General features: G+C 36.4%; 2 protein-coding genes across 3 annotated transcripts in view; both read right to left on the reverse strand.

The window, feature by feature from the left end:
* Positions 1-3,751: 3,751 nt before the first annotated feature.
* On the reverse strand, positions 3,752-11,097 carry LOC137397009 (uncharacterized). Its single transcript, XM_068083288.1, has 4 exons — positions 11,018-11,097; positions 8,766-8,871; positions 8,574-8,669; positions 3,752-3,963 (listed from the first exon to the last, which is right to left on the reverse strand). Exons 1-4 carry the CDS (start codon positions 11,078-11,080, stop codon positions 3,866-3,868), a joined length of 363 nt encoding a protein of 120 aa, XP_067939389.1. The 5' UTR covers positions 11,081-11,097; the 3' UTR covers positions 3,752-3,865.
* A 645-nt stretch (positions 11,098-11,742) lies between these two features.
* LOC137396873 (uncharacterized) overlaps positions 11,743-22,054 on the reverse strand; it is a 30,004-nt gene continuing 19,692 nt past the window's right edge. For both annotated transcript variants that reach the window (XM_068083177.1, XM_068083178.1), the window contains exons 6-8: positions 14,301-14,358; positions 14,009-14,185; positions 11,743-12,135 (exon numbers count right to left, since the gene is read on the reverse strand). In XM_068083177.1, the coding sequence (XP_067939278.1) occupies positions 12,044-12,135; positions 14,009-14,185; positions 14,301-14,358 (327 nt within the window). In that variant the 3' untranslated portion in view covers positions 11,743-12,043. The remainder of the gene's footprint in view (positions 12,136-14,008; positions 14,186-14,300; positions 14,359-22,054) is intronic.

Consider the following 22,054-nt stretch of genomic DNA (forward strand, 5'->3'; position numbering starts at 1 on the left):
ATAGCAAGATTACATATATCAGCTATATCAAGATTACATATATCAGCTACAGCAAGATTCCATATATCTCGCTATAGCAAGATTACATATATCAGCTATAGCAAGATTTCATATACATGTATATAGCTATAGCAAGATTAAATATATATAGCTATAGCAACATTACATATACATGTATATAGCTATAGCAAGATTAAACATATATAGCTATAGCAACGTTACATATACATGTACCTAGCCATAGCAAAATTAAATATATCCAGCTATAGCAACATTACATATACATGTATCTAGCTATAGCAAAATACATATATCAGCTATAGCAAGATTACATATATCAGCTATAGCAAGATTGCATATATCTAGCTATAGCAAGACCCAATGTTTAGACCATCTTAGGATCTGAGGAATAGTAATTCCAACTAATATTATTAGTTGGGGAATAAGCTTTGACATGACCTTGATATGACCTTCAAGAGCTAATAGGTACTAAAGTACAATACTTACTATAATGTCGAGAGATGTCCAATTCAAATGCAACTTTGAACTACGATGTAGTGTTGACGAAGCTGTGGTATGTAGCTTATGAGCGAAAAGCCTTAGTCTCATGAAAAATACGACCGTAAATACGTTAGAAGTTTTGCCACTCAATCAAAAGTTCTTCTGACTTTACAACTTAGCAAAAATAAACTAAAATACAGTTATTGACTTATTAATTAATTTATTTTTTGATTTATTTATTGAGAAACTTTCTGCTGGCACACAAATGATGTACTGATGTGTATGTGCATACTTATGCTGTTTAGTGAGAGTTGAAATCACATTGACAAAGTGCTACAGACAATTTCTAAAAAGCTTTGTAGTTGTCTTGTTTCCAACCGAATGATAAATGTCTAAAGTGTATTCAGCTAGAAAATGCTTATATTCCGCACAGATTGACAACGTTAGGTTGTTCTCATTGTACCTTCCAGCTATGCTATGATCACTCAAATCAGGGTGTCTGACAAAAGGCGGCATGCTCATACCTTGATGGTCACACTTGTTGAGGATGTATGCTCTTGTTTCCTTTGTGGTGCTTTATAACACATCATATTATTATATTGTTAGATGTACTACTTTTACTATTTGTGAAAGCTTAACCGGCAGCACGCGTTGTCTTCTATCCACCAGCTTTAGATTTAAGAACTTACGTTTAAGCAAGATTAAACTGTTTATATTCTAAATTACTTATAAAATTAATCAGTAATTTGTTTTAAATGCCAATCAAATGTACTCGCTAAATTTAAGCTTAAAAGTACAACAAATGAGATTTGGTAGAGAAAAAGATAATAATCCTAAACTATTTTGTGTGCCGATCATTGATGAGCTTTTTGAGGAGAAATGACAAAATAACGCTTTTGCTAAAACTAACTAAAATAGTGATATATATGACAAGTGGTTTTATTATAAACAGTTTCAGCCATCTTTTTTCTTTAAAAATGGACTTACACAAAAAATTTTGTAGATTTTATCAGAAAGTATCAGTATTTTGTATCATTTGCGATTGTTTTATAATTATGTTTGAGGTGATCTGACTGCCAGGATGCCAAGATGTTTCAAGATTAAAATTGACAAAACTTGATCGCGGTTAAAACACTAAAAAAAGTGCAATATATCTCAGTAGTTTCTGTTGTTGATATCAGCTATTGCGTTTAAGTTGCAGCATTATACGTCTCTATTCTGCCGGTTTCTTTACAACTATAGATGCCATAATCACACTTTTGCCCAATCAAATTGTTTTAATTCCGATTGAGTTTTATTGATTTTAACATTGAAACATCCTGGCACTCAGATTGCCTCAAACATTAAAATAAAACACAAATGATAAAAAATACTGATACCTTTTGATAAAATCCACTAAAATTTGGGCAAGTTCACTTTTAACAATCAATTTGTGACTAACAGGCAGGAGTTGTCAAACCATTCAGAATCACCAACAAAAATAGAATTGTTCTATACCAAAAGAAAAACTATTATTTCATTATATATTATTATTTCATTATTATATTATTATTTTCATTATTATTATCATTCCATTATTATTTCATTATAATCCTAATATTACGGTTGGTACCGTTCTCTATTTTTAATATCAATGGTAAAATAGAAATTGACCAGTATTTGTGACCAAGCGTCGCTGGATACGAGAAGCTACATCAGAACCTACTCAGTTTGTAGACCCACAGCTAGACCTTCTCCTGCATGTGGTCTACCCATTCTCTTTAGCTAAACCATACATGAAGAGAAGCTTCTCTCACATGTGGTCTACCAATTCTCTTTAGCTAAACCATACATGAGGCAAAACTTCTCTTGCATGTGGTCTACCAATTCTCTTTAGCTAAACCATAAATTAGGTGAAACTTCATATTGAAGAAAAAACTTTGAATTTTTCCTTTTCTTACTTACGCAGAACATTTCTAAGCAGTTGGCATCTCACATGCCTATATATCTTCTGTAATGCATGAACAAAAACTAAATTAGTTACCGATTGTTGGAAGGCATGCATTTTTTTAAATATTAATGCAAAATTGAATAACTTTTAGTATAACAATTAAAGTGGCTGTATTGGTACTCGTACGCTGACAGTCCCATGCTCTATGTAAAACCAGCATGTGTAATAACTATGCGCACAGTTATTCTATGATGCTGCAAGGTGGTTGAGTGGTGCAGATGATGGTGTGCATACCTGAGAATCTGATTATCTGGTTTCAATTCTCGCGCCTTAAAATTCTTCTTCCCAACATGACTACATGGCTCAAGATGGAGATGAATCTTATCATAGTAAAGACTAAGGAATGCCCAGTGTTGCGCGGGGCATAAAAAGCAGCTTATAAACAGTGGCGGGTAATGTAGTTGTCATTAGCTAAAATAACTAATTAGCCAATGGCAAAATTAAGAAATTAGCTAATTTGCAGAACTTAAGCTAGTAACATAAACTTGTTTAAATATTTATTATAATAAGAGCCATGAAGCCACTTTGTAATCAGCACATAGCTATCTCTCATGCAATTGAGATCTTCAAGTTTGCTAGTAGTAACCAATAGTATATTTACAAGCGTTTGAAGTGTGTGTATTTTAAATGGTTTAATGAGTATGTGCGTAATTATTCTTTAGTATGGCCGGTTGTAGGTAAAGTCGAATGTGAAGTGGATTTTTCATTCTTTAAACATCATCACTACAACTGAACTTAAAAGACAAGTATTGATATTTATATCTACGTACAATTAGACAATCTTTCTGATAAAAATTCCTTAGCATAAAATGTTGCTTTGAGGTTGTTGCTTCGGAAAGTATGTTTCAATTAAGGATAGCACAACTCCTCAACTGTTAATAATTGCAGATAAGACATCACCTAACGGAAGTGAATATGAAATGGACTCATCTAGAAATAATGCACGATGGGGCTAAGAGAAGTGACAGATGAAGCGAGAAATAAGAAAGTTTGATTGGATGATGAGTAGAAATGCTAAACAAAGAGAAAAGTTCATTCTTTCAATCTAAGTAAATAAAGGAAAAAAGAGCTCGAAAGTCAAGTAGAAAAAAAGCAATGACAGAAAATGAGTGAGAAAAAGATGCAATCAAAATAGAGAATGTAAAAGAGACAGAAGAGTAAACAGCAAGGAGACAGAAAGAGAAGAAAAATGGAAAACAACCTGAGTCTAACCATTTGACCTTTCCAACTGTTTATTTTATTAAGATAAGCTGGCAGCATGCGAGTTTAAAACAAAGCTCTGTTTCCTGAATGCTGATTCCACCTGTTTATTAATTTCAAGAGCGCACAGCAATTCTCACACTGATGACATGATCATAAGCTGCTGAGTCACGTCTAAGCTTCACAGAACGAGTTCCCTGGCCTATAGATAATCTTTCTTTTTGACAATTTGGGTAAAGGAGTTGTATCAGGATAGTAGACACACTTTGTACCTGCAACAAATCAATATTTTAGAGATGTTTACTATGAAGCCTAAACCTCAAGGAAGAAATATGGTAACCACAGCACATACTGTACATTTTATTTTAGAAGAATATTTTGCGGACATCATTGTTTTTTTTTAAATGTAATTGCAGGCAGATTTTCAAACTGCTAGAGAAAACCGTATGCAAACCAAATTTTGTAAGGTTGTTTTGTAGGTTGTTTTGTTTTGTAGGTTTACTTGCAACAAAATTCACATTACAGTTATTTGGTATCAAAAGATTCACCATGTCTTACTCTGCTGTGTTGTAGGTGCAAAATATGTGGAAATGTGATTACAAGCTCTTAAAAGCTCACAAACGAACAGTTAATCGCAGGCACACGAGACCGCTGTAGTTTGGATTCGCTTTCCAAAACGGCTCAAATTGAACATAGTTGTTACAGGATGGTTTCTGTTTACACTTTCATGCAACCTCATTCGTCGAAATATTTTCAAAAATATACTTCACGCATTCAATAAAACCATATCTAATGTTCTTACGCGTCTGTTTTATCGTCATTGTAATGCTGTCACAAAAATTATTTGCGAAGTATTTGGTTACGTGATCACATTACGACTTGCCTATTGAATAATTCCGAAACGAAACTGTAAAGTAGCGAGCATATATATTTGATACGGGGTCTTCGGTAAAACCCGATGTGTTTGTCATAAACTAGTGCTACGATAAGTTTTATATTGAGCTTTTTATTGGCCTTTCAATTCACGTGAGAACATCACGTGACAAGACGATAACCAAACTGTAATGACAACGTCAGATAAATGAACAGATTCCAAACTACGGCGGCTTCTCGTTTTTGAGCTTTTAAGGGCTTGTAATTACATTTCCACGTATTTGGCACCTACAACACAACAGAGTAAGACATGGTGAATATTTTGATACCAAATAACTGTAATGTGAATTTTGTTGCAAATCAACCTTTAATTGATTGTCAGGTGAACCAAAGATAATACTGAACTACCATATGGATGTTACATGATCTTTTACATATTCTGACTGTTTATTGAGGTAAAACAAACCTTTTTGGAGGAAATGTTTATTGAAACGTTTAATAGTAATAATACTTTTTACTATACAACATTTTTCGATTTTAAAATATAGTGTTTGAAACACCATATTCGATTATCGCAAATTCATAAAAATGGCTTCTCTAACTCTTTGAAGCCAAACCTTGTATCCGCAGCTGATAGCCCCATACAGTATTAACAACTTTCCATCAACTGTGAAAGTACTCAGGGTAGCACAACTCCTTTTGATCTGAACATCATTTGCACAACTCAATGAAACAACAGAAATCAAATAGAGTAACTAGTTTTTTCACACTTTTTCAAAGAGGGGATGTTTTAGAGCCAACTGAAGAAACATAATGATTGCAGTACACAGAGTCTGATAGAGTCTGTACATTTGTTATGTACACTGAGTATGATAGAGTCTGTACATTTGTTATGTACACTGAGTCTGATAGAGTGTGTATATTCGTTATGTACACTGAGTCTGATAGAGTGTCTATATTTGTTATGTACACTGAGTCTGGTAGAGTGTGTATATTCGTTATGTACACTGAGTCTGATAGAGTGTCTATATTTGTTATGTACACTGAGTCTGATAGAGTGTCTATATTTGTTATGTACACTGAGTCTGATAGAGTGTGTATATTCGTTATGTACACTGAGTCTGATAGAGTGTCTATATTTGTTATGTACACTGAGTCTGATAGAGTGTGTATATTCGTTATGTACACTGAGTCTGATAGAGTCTGTACATTTGTTATGTACACTGAGTATGATAGAGTCTGTACATTTGTTATGTACACTGAGTCTGATAGAGTGTGTATATTCGTTATGTACACTGAGTCTGATAGAGTGTCTATATTTGTTATGTACACTGAGTATGATAGAGTCTGTACATTTGTTATGTACACTGAGTCTGATAGAGTGTGTATATTCGTTATGTACACTGAGTCTGATAGAGTGTCTATATTTGTTATGTACACTGAGTCTGGTAGAGTGTGTATATTCGTTATGTACACTGAGTCTGATAGAGTGTCTATATTTGTTATGTACACTGAGTCTGATAGAGTGTGTATATTTGTTATGTACACTGAGTCTGATAGAGTGTGTATGTCTGTTATGTACACTGAGTCTGATAGAGTGTGTATGTCTGTTATGTACACTGAGTCTGATAGAGTGTGTATATTTGTTATGTACACTGAGTCTGGTAGAGTGTGTATGTCTGTTATGTACACTGAGTCTGATAGAGTGTGTATGTCTGTTATGTACACTGAGTCTGATAGAGTGTGTATATTTGTTATGTACACTGAGTCTGGTAGAGTCTCTATATTTGTTATGTACACTGAGTCTGGTAGAGTGTGTATGTCTGTTATGTACACTGAGTCTGATGGAGTGTGTATGTCTGTTATGTACACTGAGTCTGATAGAGTGTGTATGTCTGTTATGTACACTGAGTCTGATAGAGTGTGTATGTCTGTTATGTACACTGAGTCTGATAGAGTGTGTATATTTGTTATGTACACTGAGTCTGATAGAGTGTGTATATTTGTTATGTACACTGAGTCTGATAGAGTGTGTATATTTGTTATGTACACTGAGTCTGATAGAGTGTGTATATTCGTTATGTACACTGAGTCTGATAGAGTGTGTATATTCGTTATGTACACTGAGTCTGATAGAGTGTGTATATTTGTTATGTACACTGAGTCTGATAGAGTGTGTATATTCGTTATGTACACTGAGTCTGATAGAGTTTGTTATGAATAGAAAGACTAATAGATTTAGTGTAAAACTCTTGTTGCTGAGGAGATGCTTTTTAGCTGTATCCATTTCTGGTCTTTCATTGCCAGGAATCTCCATCAGCGTATCACTAGAAACTAATGTCCTGGCAGCAGCCATTTTTTATTTCTCGTCCGCTTAAAACTACCCTCCCTATTTTAGTATTCTAAGAACTAATGTTCTAATTGATTTGAAACTTATAAATTATACTGTAAAATCATTATGCCACAAGTTGACTCACATCTCGTAATCCTACATAAACAGGAAGTACGTTAAAATGACGCGAAACTACGCTGCTGAGATTACTGTGGCGTAGGTCCAGGTAGGAAACAACTCCCTGAGTTATCTCGGGACTTGGAATTGGAAGTGTACAAACCGGCTTTCTCTCCGTTTAAAGATTTAAAGTTTTTATTAATCAAATTATCATTTGTAAAAATGCTTCTTAAGTAAAAAAAATTTTTGGAACAATTTCTTTAAAAGAGGGGGAAGCTTTTGTAGTTTCATGTATTTCCATACAACAAATTAGTCTGAGAAGATTCTATTTTTGAAGCTAGGAAACCTGTTTGCGATAGGAACAACAGCGCCTAGACAACAACACGTATCCTACTAGCTTGTAATCTGCTATTGGACTATATCATAGACAAATTTCTATGACAACCAATTTGTGTCATGAATGACCTCCTTGTTTGTTTATGACAATGATATGCCTTTACTTCTGTTATATATTCCTTCATTACACTTGTTATAAGCCTCCATGATTCAAGGCTACGAGTTTTGTTTAATTAGAAGGTCAAGGACAAGTAGTACTTGGACAAATAGTACTTGGATAATGTCAGGTGAGACAAAACTACTACTATAGAGTAACTATAGCAACGAATCCAATTTAGTAAATACACACACTGTTTCAAGGTTTATTCAGGCTAGAAGCTTTTCAAGTTAAAATCAATACACGATTATATTTATAACCCTCACTCTTTTAAAATAAACTAATTATTTGTATTTACGGATGTGACAATCACATGAATGTGACTATTTTTAGCTATCGCTATTTTCTGTTAGAAAAACTAAAATAATTTTCTAATGCAATGCAATAAAAACTAATTCCTGGTAGAGGTGTATTATTCTGTTTATGAATGGCTTCTTTAACACACAAAAACTGCAAAAGTGCAACTGTTAAAAATAGTAAGATGCTTTAATTATATCGCTAGACCGACTCATCAACTCAAAGTTTTAGAGTTACTTCTTGTTGCATTCACTTAGTATGTCCTGCGTTTGGACACCGAGACACGAGTCTGTTCAAAATAGAATACAAGTTTTAGTATAGACTAACTGACTTTTATGACGGAGGCTGCCTCAGGTCATATGCAATGGCTGCCTCAGGTCATATGTAATGGCTGCCTCAGGTCATATGCAATGGCTGCCTCAGGTCATATGTAATGGCTGCCTCAGGTCAGAATAATTTAGTTTGAAGTTTTGATTTTGTATCTTACTTAAGTAACTTTGAACTATTTTGCAATTATCTATATATAATCAAATAATTATAATTAAATTATAATTAAGTTCGTTTAATATTATTTAAGACAAGATTGCATATTCTCTTTTTGTTAAAATATCTGAAATATTTCTTGTACTTTGTCGAAAATCTTGCGTGGCCATCATTTTGCTTCAGCGACATGAATATTAAAAACTACTAACTGTGTTTTATAGTTGGCTGTGCAACACATCACCCGGCTGTTGTTATGTTGCAGGAGAATGCAAGAGATGATAACTTACCTGGAGTACAACCACAGCTCGTAAAGCCTTGCATATGACAACTACTTCCTTTGGCAATATAGTTGACACATTTTCCTGCCTTGAGGTCAATTCCAGCTGTAAATATTGTCATCGTAAGCAATATCACTTATTATACTGACAGGATTAATTGACAGAGAGATATAGAGCTTTAATAAATGACTGTGAACTCACGCATAACCCTCCCTCCAATGATTTCCTTCTTGCTCACAATCAGCCACCTGCCATTGTTTACGCAGCAAGCATCGTCTCCGCAGTCTTTGTTATTCTTACATGGCTTCTGCAACGCAACTTTGAAAGGTTCGGCAGATCTTATAAGACATGCCTGAAAGACCCTAATTTAACAAAAAAGTACACTATATAGAGCTCGAGCACATGACAGCTGCCATCAGTGACCAGCACGCCACCATCTGCACCAATCGTTCACTTTCTATGGTTTAGAATAGTTATGCACATACCTATTCTCTGTGCTTTATCAACACACTTACAGTACGATCTCTAACAGCGCACCAGATTCCAGGGTTGCAGTTCAGCATACAATTTAGATCTTAACAACGCTAGGTTATATTTTGTGTATAAGACTGCGGTGGATTATATAAGAGTCTGTTAGATTCTATAATACCAACTAATCACATTACCAAACACGAGCAAAGCAATTGTTTGGGAGATGTATGATAAATGCATATGTGCACACAACTCCCGAAAAATTATCCGTTAACGGCCAGGACCAAACCCTTGTACCGAAATTTCATCAACAAATTTAACCATTTTTGTGTAGAGTCGTTTAAGTATAATAACGATACAAAACACATTAAAAAATATTTAAATATGTTACCAAGTCTTTGAAAATTGTCGACATATTCCTAAACCTTACCCATCTGATCAGATTATACACAAATAGACAGATTTATTTGGACAAAAATCGTTATTAATACTTGCCAAGCCTTGCTTTTATCAAAACTAAGACCGGCAAACGAACTGCCGAGCGACAGAAAATGGAACCATCAAGTCATGCGCATTTCACGAAAGAATAACGTGCACATTTCACCAGTCTATAGCATTGGTGAATTGCCGAAGGTTTTTGTAATTAACGTAGAACTACTGAAACTGTTTTTTTTTTGCTAATTTCAAAGTAACTGACATTTTGGAAACTTTTCAGTGTTTTGGTATTCTTACTGATGTCCAAAGCAGTGAAAGTAAAGCAAATGACGATTATATTTTTTCTAATGATTCTTATGAGATTATTACAATATTTAATTATAAGTTTGGATGACTATTGAAGTGTTATAGTCACACTAACAACATCGATGATGGGCAATATGTTACTGTTATTATTTTTTCTAAATAGTTTTGTTAAATAGATTTTCTAAAAATCTATATAAATATCACAACTTCTTGATATTGTTAGCTATGACGTTTTGAAATGTAAACAAAATTGTGCATTGGTTTTCTATTATTACTGTATTACTATATTAATAATATTGGCTATTTTAATAATATCAGTGCATTTTACTTCTAATATTGCATTTCTCCTATTGCAGGGGGAGAGATATAAACATATAATCTTTTTCTTCCATTATTGCTGTTTGTTGCATATAATAACACCCAGTACATTACAGCTACCATTGCAGTTATCCTATTTGACTGCTAATATTGCATTTCTCAACCATCAGTACCCTTTCTTTTTTCCAGTATCAATTGGTTGTGGGCTGTATGACAGTGGAATTTCTAGTAATAAAATGTAATAGATTAATAAAATAATTAAATATACAATAACACCGTTTATATAGAAATATATTTCTCTATAAAATATAATATAATAAATTATAGTACAGTACAACATGATATAAAATAGTACATGTATAATATGATACAATACAGTACAACCATATATTATAATTTTTTATAATAGGAGCTTTGTCTGTTCGTCTGTCCAAACCTAAGCTAAGAACTTCAGGAAAAAAAATAGAATCCCACAGGACACATTTGAACACCACACTATGTGTACTACCATCTGGGCCACTGAATCACCTTGCAACATTGAATAATTGTGTCCATATTTATTACACACAATTATCTCAAATATCGCACAGAACTGCCATTGTGCTTGTGAAATAAAATGTAAAAAAGTGTACAGGTATAATATATTATGATGCAATATAACTTAATCTAATGTTATATAATATACAAAATTTTGTTATTATATCTCATAATTTCGTTTTTATTGTACTATTAGTATGACAGCAATTTATAAGGTAAATGCGTTGTAAATTTAAATGTAAAGTTAAATCACAACTTAACTCCTGCTGAAACAGCACAATATTTAATAATGCAATACAGTAAGCTAAAATACATTTATATATATGCAACTATATAAAAGAATATGAATTTATTAATTCATGATCAACATCTTTATAAATACTTACCAGTTTTGCAGCGAAACTGCAAACACAAATAGCTGCTAACACAAAGATAATCTTCATCATCATGCCACCGTATACCTTGACACTTCAATGCTAAAGTGACAGCTCAGCACAGTGCATGTGTGTGAGAATTGGCAGGTGTTTGAGTCAGATATCCAAATAAGCTTATTATAGAAGCGGAGCTGACTCAAAAGCCATATTTCTTCGAGCTGTACATGAAATTTGTGACAGGGCATTGGTGAGAGGAGCCAAGGAAACTGCCATAATCTAGTGGCGTAGATTTGTGAGCAACAAGTTAGAGGGTTCAATTTCTGAAGTCCTCTACTCGGGGTGATGCATACGTGGCTGTTGAGGCTGAAAAATGGGTCTGCTGATAAAACTCTTTTCAATTACTCTCTGGAACACTTTTACTAAGGAAGAGAGTATGCGAGGACGAGAACCTTCCAGCCTAACTGACATATTTTATTACAAATTTGAATTGCAGTAATGCAACTAGTTAAATACAGTTTTGGAATTTCCTTTACCACAGGAATTTACCAGGATTTATTAAAAGATGAAGCATCGGAAATCCCATAAATGCTAAGCCAATCCTTTTTCTTAAATATGTGGTTGTCTTCAGAGATTTTTTAAAATTAATTGAAATGATAAACCCTCAAAAATAGCCAATGCACAATTTATCGTATTTTTCAGCCACTTTTCAGCAAAAAACACCTGCACTATTTTGAGCTGAAATTTGAAAATTTTTAGCTTCTTTAACTGAGTGACTAGCCAAGAACTTCCTATGCTCAGCTAATACATTAAAAGCAGAGAAATAGCAACAAATGGTCAACTCTATTTATAAGATTTGTTAGAAAAATACTTGTACTTGTAAATCATTTCCCACAAAAGAAGATATTGTTTTGCTCTTGCTTAACTTGACTTCAAAATTAATAAAAAAGAGTTCCACAAAACAGCCCAAAGTTATAATAGTTCAGAATTCTAAAAGAACATGAAAAAATATGATTTAATGACGTTGTGTGGTTTGGGTGATCAGACACTTCCCATTGCAACAGCTCTCTGATCCAACCGTCGCTTAAGTACATTGAGTCTAGCCTGCGGGGTGTTTAGCACTGTGCTGCCACCTATAATACAGATGTAGCATTCTTAATATATCAAGCGCTTATAGTATAGTTGTATGCAAAATAAATTTAAGTTATATAAAGCACATTGCACCAAATCAAACAGAATATAAACCACTGTGTAAGGAAAAAAACTTCTTCAAACTCAACGTTTGAGGAAAAGGATTATGGCACTGTTACATTTTAATATGTACTAACTCTTTAAAGTTTCAAATTTGGATATTTTTGTTAATTTCCACCCAAACATAGACACAGACATAAAAATAGACCTAGATAAGCCTCATTATAAATATAAGATGACAAGCAATTAAGAAAAACAAGTCCTTATAAGCTCCTCAAATAAAAAACCAATTCACTATTAACCACTATCCACTATGATCCACCACTATCCACTATGATCCACCACTATCCACTATGATCCACCGCTATCCACTATTATCCACCACTATCCAATATTACTCCATTATCCACTATTTGTGGTTTACAAATCTTGATAACTATTTCTTTCTCTAACTATCTAACTGTCCAAAGGCGGCAAAAGCAAACCCTTAAAAAATCCCATTGCCTTGTCTAGAAGTAACAAGGATTATAGGAAACTCTCTCCAAACAACATTATTGTTCTGTGTGGAGACAACCACTAATAATCAAGATGAACTTCAATAATAAAACAAAAACTAACAGGATGAATGAATAGCCAGACGGTTTTTTTCTAGCATTGGATCAGTGACAACCATGAAGTTCACAGGTACCAGTCTTTTACTGGAACAGCCTCAAAAAGTTGTACTGGCTGCTCTGGGTCATTAGGAGTTGTGCACTCCTTATCACTCAAACAGCTTGTACATGTATGATTAAACAGCAAAGATGGCCAAAGAAAATAATGATCCAAAGTTGTTATGAGATTTTTAATTAAGAACAAACAAAATATTAGAGGTCTGAGGACCTGATATCGCAATGATGAACAAGTGAAATAGAAAGATGTTCCTCATCAGTATAGCAATACTCAGAGACATTGGCGTCGAGGGTGAAGAGCTAGAAAAGGGCAACGTGCTGACAGCAGGTGGGCAACAAATGGACAGCGGGCAAACAACAGGCAGGTAATGAGCAGGCAACAGACAGATAAAGGGCAGGCCATTGGTTGATAAATGGTGAGTAACGGCTAGGAAACGTCTGAGTAACTACTGGGTAACTGGTGGGTAATGGCTGGGTAATGAGTAGGTAACAGGTGGTTAACAGACTGCTCTGCTTAAGGTCAACTAATAGCCAACAGCCCAATGTAGTAATGGGCTTTTGGCTAGTAAACCACCGACTCAATAATGCATTGACTTAGTGTTTATCGCAAAGTTGAACTTATCGGCAGGTCTATGATCAGAACCTAAGGAAGCTCACTCTGACAAAAAGACTGTAACAAGATATCTTTTGGTACACAGGCTATATCATCGCTAAAACCAGCTTATCAGTCTCATATGAAATGATGAGTTCAGAGCTAGTGACAAAAAAGGAGATAGAACAAAGCTTATTTTATGTTATCTGCCTGGTTGTTCGGTGAACTAGGCAGAGGTCGATCTCTGTTCTCCTATTGGTCAAGGAAGACTAGCAGACCAGATGAGACTAAATAAGACAACAATAAGATAACATAATGAAAATAATTATAAAGTATTATTACCAAAGTGAGCCACTCTAGAAAAATTACGTAGCAAGGCTATCATAGATAAGAGACACAAACTGTAGATTAACGCTAAATGGTATGTCTAGGACTATCTTCAATGTAAATAAGGAGAGGTTTCCACCCAAAGAATTAAACAACATGATGATAAGAGAAACAGTGGAATAAAAAAGAGACATAGCACATTAATAAAAGGAATAACTTTGTACTCACCAGGTACTGCCACCAGTTTGGCTGGACCTGTAGCTGTCTTGTACCAACCATGAGGAGCTCTGTTGTCTGTTGGTGCCCAAGACCTCGAGTGTACTGGTCGTCTCACTCTCATCATACTTCGCTTTTCTGGAACCTCTTGAGATCTCAGGGGTGGTTGTTGCATGTGACTAGATTTGCCTGCATTAAATACAGATAGTATGCTTACCAAGATCCAACATAAAGACTTGTTCAAAATCAGAAGAGCACAGGAGGGTAGTACAATAAATTAAATATAGAAGTTGTGTACTCCTACCGTTAGTCGATTCAAAGCAGCTTTTCAGCATTGGATCTTTTTTCAACTCATGAGAACTCTGAAAAGAATTTAAATGTTCAAGGATTAGTCTGTCATAACAAATGTTTCAATAAGATTAAAACTGAGTGTAATATTCCTATAAACTATAAAACTTTTTGTTACGCTTTAGAAACAAATAACAAAGTGTCTGAAAAACTAGAATAAATCTAGTCAAAGGGATGGATATGTTATAGAGCGTATAAAAGTAATCACAGACAAAACAGGCATATTTAATATTTAATCACCAATTTGCCTCTATTCAAATCATTAACAAATACTTATCCAGCAGTTACCCATTTAACAAGAAGGGTGTATTTATAACTTCATATAAATACTAATCAATAGTGACTGTGAGTAATTAGCAGACCCCATATATGGTAGACAGCTAGTGATAGTAAGCAGCATAATGACTAACATAAAATGAGTGTGTTTAGCAGTTTAATAATTGAGTTGTTTTTACTGCAAATAGGTTATAAATAGGTTATATCTGTGTTACATGAAAATAAAGTCTATAGCGAATATTATTGCAAATAGCAGCGAATCAATTGCTTATTATTGTAGCCAACAATAAATACTTCAATAACAAACATACCAACTATGACTAAGACTATGAACACCTGATATGTCATATAAATTACTCACATAACATCAATGACTAACATAGACTGAATGACTAACATGTCATTTAAAAATAACGTACACACAATGAATGAATGAATAGCTTGTCATCAACCTTTTTTGCATATTATGCATAACTAAAATATTAATATACTATGAGCGACTAACACGCCTTCAAAGCTAACATACTATGAATGATCAACAGTGGTTATTAATGATCAACATGTCATCAAGCATGGAAAATATGATGAGTGATTAACACGCCATCAATTAATAACATATTATGAATAACTGATACTTTTGTGACTAACATATTGTAGGTAGTCAGTAGAGCAGGGTATTATGTAAACCACTACAATGAATCTGATTGGTCAAACAACTGTATGTTAGCTTAAAGGGACTTAAATCCTAAATGACACAGTCTTGCAGATGCATTCACCCCAAGGAGTTCCCAACAATTTTATTAATTAGCTTTTTAGCTAATTGTATTATTTATTATATATATTATTTATTATAGCTAACTTCAGCATCATTAAGTAGCTGTTCAGGATGTACGTGTAGATATGTGCAAGATTCATTAAATGTATTAAATTCCTCTTTTTGAATAAATAGTTTAACCTTTGACCTTTGATCACAGAAAAAATCATGACCAAGCAGAGCAAGTGCTCAATAGTATCATTCCTCTTTAACAATGGTCCCTGCTAAGGCTACAGGAGGTTGATATTAAAGGGGCAACTTCGCATCCGTATCTTTTGATGTTGGAACATGGAGAATTGGTACTAAAGTAATGCAAGACACTTTGGGTTTGAAAAGGGTTTGAAGCTGAGCAGAGTCGGTTATGAGTCTCAATCTGGTGTTTGATTAGAATTTTTATTAGCAAATTTTGTTGCTAGTTACTGGTTCAACCCATAATTGTTGCAAAACAAATAGATTTCTGTGATAAAAAGACAGAGTCGGGAAAGTGCAATGTTTTGAGGTCTGTTTTAGCTTGACTGGCAACTAAGTTCCAATGTGTAAGTCAAGGTCAAAAACTTGGTTTGAAAATCCTGGTTTTGACATGTACCTGCCATATAAGTAGGCTGGCCCCCTTCTCTGGCGCAAATCTTTTCATCGCGCTTAATCAGAATATTTTAGTCGGCATCCGAGGCGAGGTGCCAAATGGATTAACAAAGTGTGGGCTAGTCTGCCAGGTACCATGCTTGAACCAAAATCGTAGTTAGTTTGGGAAATGTTCAATTTACCATTTAACGAATACTAAGAAAAAACAGATATAGTAGAGATTTCAGGTAGATTAACATCTGCTCTGCCACCACTAGAGATTTCAGGTGGATTAACATCTGCTCTGCCACCACTAGAGATTTCAGGTGGATTAACATCTGCTCTGCCACCACTAGAGATTTCAGGTGGATTAACATCTGCTCTGCCACCACTAGAGATTTCAGGTGGATTAACATCTGCTCTGCCACCACTAGAGATTTCAGGTGGATTAACATCTGCTCTGCCACCACTAGAGATTTCAGGTAGATTAACATCTGCTCTGCCACCACTAGAGATTTCAGGTGGATTAACATCTGCTCTGCAACCACTAGAGATTTCAGGTGGATTAACATCTGCTCTGCCACCACTAGAGATTTCAGGTGGATTAACATCTGCTCTGCAACCACTAGAGATTTCAGGTGGATTAACATCTGCTCTGCCACCACTAGAGATTTCAGGTGGATTAACATCTGCTCTGCAACCACTAGAGATTTCAGGTGGATTAACATCTGCTCTGCAACCACTAGAGATTTCAGGTGGATTAACATCTGCTCTGCAACCACTAGAGATTTCAGGTAGATTAACATCTGCTCTGCAACCACTAGAGATTTCAGGTGGATTAACATCTGCTCTGCCACCACTAGAGATTTCAGGTGGATTAACATCTGCTCTGCAACCACTAGAGATTTCAGGTGGATTAACATCTGCTCTGCAACCACTAGAGATTTCAGGTAGATTAACATCTGCTCTGCAACCACTAGAGATTTCAGGTGGATTAACATCTGCTCTGCCACCACTAGAGATTTCAGGTGGATTAACATCTGCTCTGCAACCACTAGAGATTTCAGGTGGATTAACATCTGCTCTGCCACCACTAGAGATTTCAGGTGGATTAACATCTGCTCTGCAACCACTAGAGATTTCAGGTGGATTAACATCTGCTCTGCAACCACTAGAGATTTCAGGTGGATTAACATCTGCTCTGCCACCACTAGAGATTTCAGGTGGATTAACATCTGCTCTGCAACCACTAGAGATTTCAGGTAGAGTAACATCTGCTCTGCAACCACTAGAGATTTCAGGTGGATTAACATCTGCTCTGCAACCACTAGAGATTTCAGGTAGATTAACATCTGCTCTGCAACCACTAGAGATTTCAGGTAGATTAACATCTGCTCTGCAACCACTAGAGATTTCAGGTGGATTAACATCTGCTCTGCAACCACTAGAGATTTCAGGTGGATTAACATCTGCTCTGCAACCACTAGAGATTTCAGGTGGATTAACATCTGCTCTGCCACCACTAGAGATTTCAGGTGGATTAACATCTGCTCTGCAACCACTAGAGATTTCAGGTGGATTAACATCTGCTCTGCCACCACTAGAGATTTCAGGTGGATTAACATCTGCTCTGCAACCACTAGAGATTTCAGGTAGATTAACATCTGCTCTGCAACCACTAGAGATTTCAGGTGGATTAACATCTGCTCTGCCACCACTAGAGATTTCAGGTGGATTAACATCTGCTCTGCAACCACTAGAGATTTCAGGTAGATTAACATCTGCTCTGCAACCACTAGAGATTTCAGGTGGATTAACATCTGCTCTGCAACCACTAGAGATTTCAGGTAGATTAACATCTGCTCTGCAACCACTAGAGATTTCAGGTAGATTAACATCTGCTCTGCAACCACTAGAGATTTCAGGTGGATTAACATCTGCTCTGCAACCACTAGAGATTTCAGGTGGATTAACATCTGCTCTGCAACCACTAGAGATTTCAGGTAGATTAACATCTGCTCTGCAACCACTAGAGATTTCAGGTGGATTAACATCTGCTCTGCCACCACTAGAGATTTCAGGTGGATTAACATCTGCTCTGCAACCACTAGAGATTTCAGGTGGATTAACATCTGCTCTGCAACCACTAGAGATTTCAGGTAGATTAACATCTGCTCTGCCACCACTAGAGATTTCAGGTGGATTAACATCTGCTCTGCCACCACTAGAGATTTCAGGTGGATTAACATCTGCTCTGCAACCACTAGAGATTTCAGGTGGATTAACATCTGCTCTGCCACCACTAGAGATTTCAGGTGGATTAACATCTGCTCTGCAACCACTAGAGATTTCAGGTGGATTAACATCTGCTCTGCAACCACTAGAGATTTCAGGTGGATTAACATCTGCTCTGCAACCACTAGAGATTTCAGGTAGATTAACATCTGCTCTGCAACCACTAGAGATTTCAGGTAGATTAACATCTGCTCTGCAACCACTAGAGATTTCAGGTGGATTAACATCTGCTCTGCAACCACTAGAGATTTCAGGTAGATTAACATCTGCTCTGCAACCACTAGAGATTTCAGGTAGATTAACATCTGCTCTGCAACCACTAGAGATTTCAGGTGGATTAACATCTGCTCTGCAACCACTAGAGATTTCAGGTGGATTAACATCTGCTCTGCAACCACTAGAGATTTCAGGTAGATTAACATCTGCTCTGCAACCACTAGAGATTTCAGGTAGATTAACATCTGCTCTGCAACCACTAGAGATTTCAGGTAGATTAACATCTGCTCTGCAACCACTAGAGATTTCAGGTGGATTAACATCTGCTCTGCAACCACTAGAGATTTCAGGTAGATTAACATCTGCTCTGCAACCACTAGAGATTTCAGGTGGATTAACATCTGCTCTGCCACCACTAGAGATTTCAGGTGGATTAACATCTGCTCTGCAACCACTAGAGATTTCAGGTGGATTAACATCTGCTCTGCAACCACTAGAGATTTCAGGTAGATTAACATCTGCTCTGCAACCACTAGAGATTTCAGGTGGATTAACATCTGCTCTGCCACCACTAGAGATTTCAGGTGGATTAACATCTGCTCTGCAACCACTAGAGATTTCAGGTGGATTAACATCTGCTCTGCCACCACTAGAGATTTCAGGTGGATTAACATCTGCTCTGCAACCACTAGAGATTTCAGGTGGATTAACATCTGCTCTGCAACCACTAGAGATTTCAGGTGGATTAACATCTGCTCTGCCACCACTAGAGATTTCAGGTGGATTAACATCTGCTCTGCAACCACTAGAGATTTCAGGTAGAGTAACATCTGCTCTGCAACCACTAGAGATTTCAGGTGGATTAACATCTGCTCTGCAACCACTAGAGATTTCAGGTAGATTAACATCTGCTCTGCAACCACTAGAGATTTCAGGTAGATTAACATCTGCTCTGCAACCACTAGAGATTTCAGGTGGATTAACATCTGCTCTGCAACCACTAGAGATTTCAGGTGGATTAACATCTGCTCTGCAACCACTAGAGATTTCAGGTGGATTAACATCTGCTCTGCCACCACTAGAGATTTCAGGTGGATTAACATCTGCTCTGCAACCACTAGAGATTTCAGGTGGATTAACATCTGCTCTGCCACCACTAGAGATTTCAGGTGGATTAACATCTGCTCTGCAACCACTAGAGATTTCAGGTAGATTAACATCTGCTCTGCAACCACTAGAGATTTCAGGTGGATTAACATCTGCTCTGCCACCACTAGAGATTTCAGGTGGATTAACATCTGCTCTGCAACCACTAGAGATTTCAGGTAGATTAACATCTGCTCTGCAACCACTAGAGATTTCAGGTGGATTAACATCTGCTCTGCAACCACTAGAGATTTCAGGTAGATTAACATCTGCTCTGCAACCACTAGAGATTTCAGGTAGATTAACATCTGCTCTGCAACCACTAGAGATTTCAGGTGGATTAACATCTGCTCTGCAACCACTAGAGATTTCAGGTGGATTAACATCTGCTCTGCAACCACTAGAGATTTCAGGTAGATTAACATCTGCTCTGCAACCACTAGAGATTTCAGGTGGATTAACATCTGCTCTGCCACCACTAGAGATTTCAGGTGGATTAACATCTGCTCTGCAACCACTAGAGATTTCAGGTGGATTAACATCTGCTCTGCAACCACTAGAGATTTCAGGTAGATTAACATCTGCTCTGCAACCACTAGAGATTTCAGGTGGATTAACATCTGCTCTGCCACCACTAGAGATTTCAGGTGGATTAACATCTGCTCTGCAACCACTAGAGATTTCAGGTGGATTAACATCTGCTCTGCCACCACTAGAGATTTCAGGTGGATTAACATCTGCTCTGCAACCACTAGAGATTTCAGGTGGATTAACATCTGCTCTGCAACCACTAGAGATTTCAGGTGGATTAACATCTGCTCTGCAACCACTAGAGATTTCAGGTAGATTAACATCTGCTCTGCAACCACTAGAGATTTCAGGTAGATTAACATCTGCTCTGCAACCACTAGAGATTTCAGGTGGATTAACATCTGCTCTGCAACCACTAGAGATTTCAGGTAGATTAACATCTGCTCTGCAACCACTAGAGATTTCAGGTAGATTAACATCTGCTCTGCAACCACTAGAGATTTCAGGTGGATTAACATCTGCTCTGCAACCACTAGAGATTTCAGGTGGATTAACATCTGCTCTGCAACCACTAGAGATTTCAGGTAGATTAACATCTGCTCTGCAACCACTAGAGATTTCAGGTAGATTAACATCTGCTCTGCAACCACTAGAGATTTCAGGTAGATTAACATCTGCTCTGCAACCACTAGAGATTTCAGGTGGATTAACATCTGCTCTGCAACCACTAGAGATTTCAGGTAGATTAACATCTGCTCTGCAACCACTAGAGATTTCAGGTAGATTAACATCTGCTCTGCAACCACTAGAGATTTCAGGTAGATTAACATCTGCTCTGCAACCACTAGAGATTTCAGGTGGATTAACATCTGCTCTGCCACCACTAGAGATTTCAGGTGGATTAACATCTGCTCTGCAACCACTAGAGATTTCAGGTGGATTAACATCTGCTCTGCAACCACTAGAGATTTCAGGTGGATTAACATCTGCTCTGCAACCACTAGAGATTTCAGGTAGATTAACATCTGCTCTGCAACCACTAGAGATTTCAGGTAGATTAACATCTGCTCTGCAACCACTAGAGATTTCAGGTGGATTAACATCTGCTCTGCAACCACTAGAGATTTCAGGTAGATTAACATCTGCTCTGCAACCACTAGAGATTTCAGGTAGATTAACATCTGCTCTGCAACCACTAGAGATTTCAGGTGGATTAACATCTGCTCTGCAACCACTAGAGATTTCAGGTGGATTAACATCTGCTCTGCAACCACTAGAGATTTCAGGTAGATTAACATCTGCTCTGCAACCACTAGAGATTTCAGGTAGATTAACATCTGCTCTGCAACCACTAGAGATTTCAGGTAGATTAACATCTGCTCTGCAACCACTAGAGATTTCAGGTGGATTAACATCTGCTCTGCAACCACTAGAGATTTCAGGTAGATTAACATCTGCTCTGCAACCACTAGAGATTTCAGGTAGATTAACATCTGCTCTGCAACCACTAGAGATTTCAGGTAGATTAACATCTGCTCTGCAACCACTAGAGATTTCAGGTAGATTAACATCTGCTCTGCCACCACTAGATGTTAATTGAGCTATTTATAGATGAACTTACATCAAATTCTAGTAGATTTTATCAGAGAGTATCAGTATTTTTTATCAGTTACAAATGTTTTTGATGTTTGAGATGATCTGACTGCCCGGATGTTGCAGGGTTAAAATTGACAAAACTGGATCACGATTAAAATGCTGAGAAGAAAACTACGTTGTTACAGTTACAGTGTTGTTACAGTTACAGTGTTGTTACAGTCACAGTGTTGTTACAGTCACAGTGTTGTTACAGTTACAGTGTTGTTACAGTTACA

The sequence above is a fragment of the Watersipora subatra genome, chromosome 5 (assembly GCF_963576615.1).
Source record: "Watersipora subatra chromosome 5, tzWatSuba1.1, whole genome shotgun sequence".
NCBI lineage: Eukaryota > Metazoa > Bryozoa > Gymnolaemata > Cheilostomatida > Watersiporidae > Watersipora > Watersipora subatra.

Bases quoted from the DNA above. Each gene is read 5' to 3' on its own strand.
- LOC137397009 (XM_068083288.1), bottom strand. From the start codon at position 11,080: ATGATGATGAAGATTATCTTTGTGTTAGCAGCTATTTGTGTTTGCAGT. The intron at 8,872-11,017 runs GTAAGTATTTAT...GTTGCGTTGCAG, and splicing joins GCAGTTTCGCTGCAAAACTG to AAGCCATGTAAGAATAACAA. The intron at 8,670-8,765 runs GTGAGTTCACAG...CAATATTTACAG, and splicing joins CATTGGAGGGAGGGTTATGC to CTGGAATTGACCTCAAGGCA.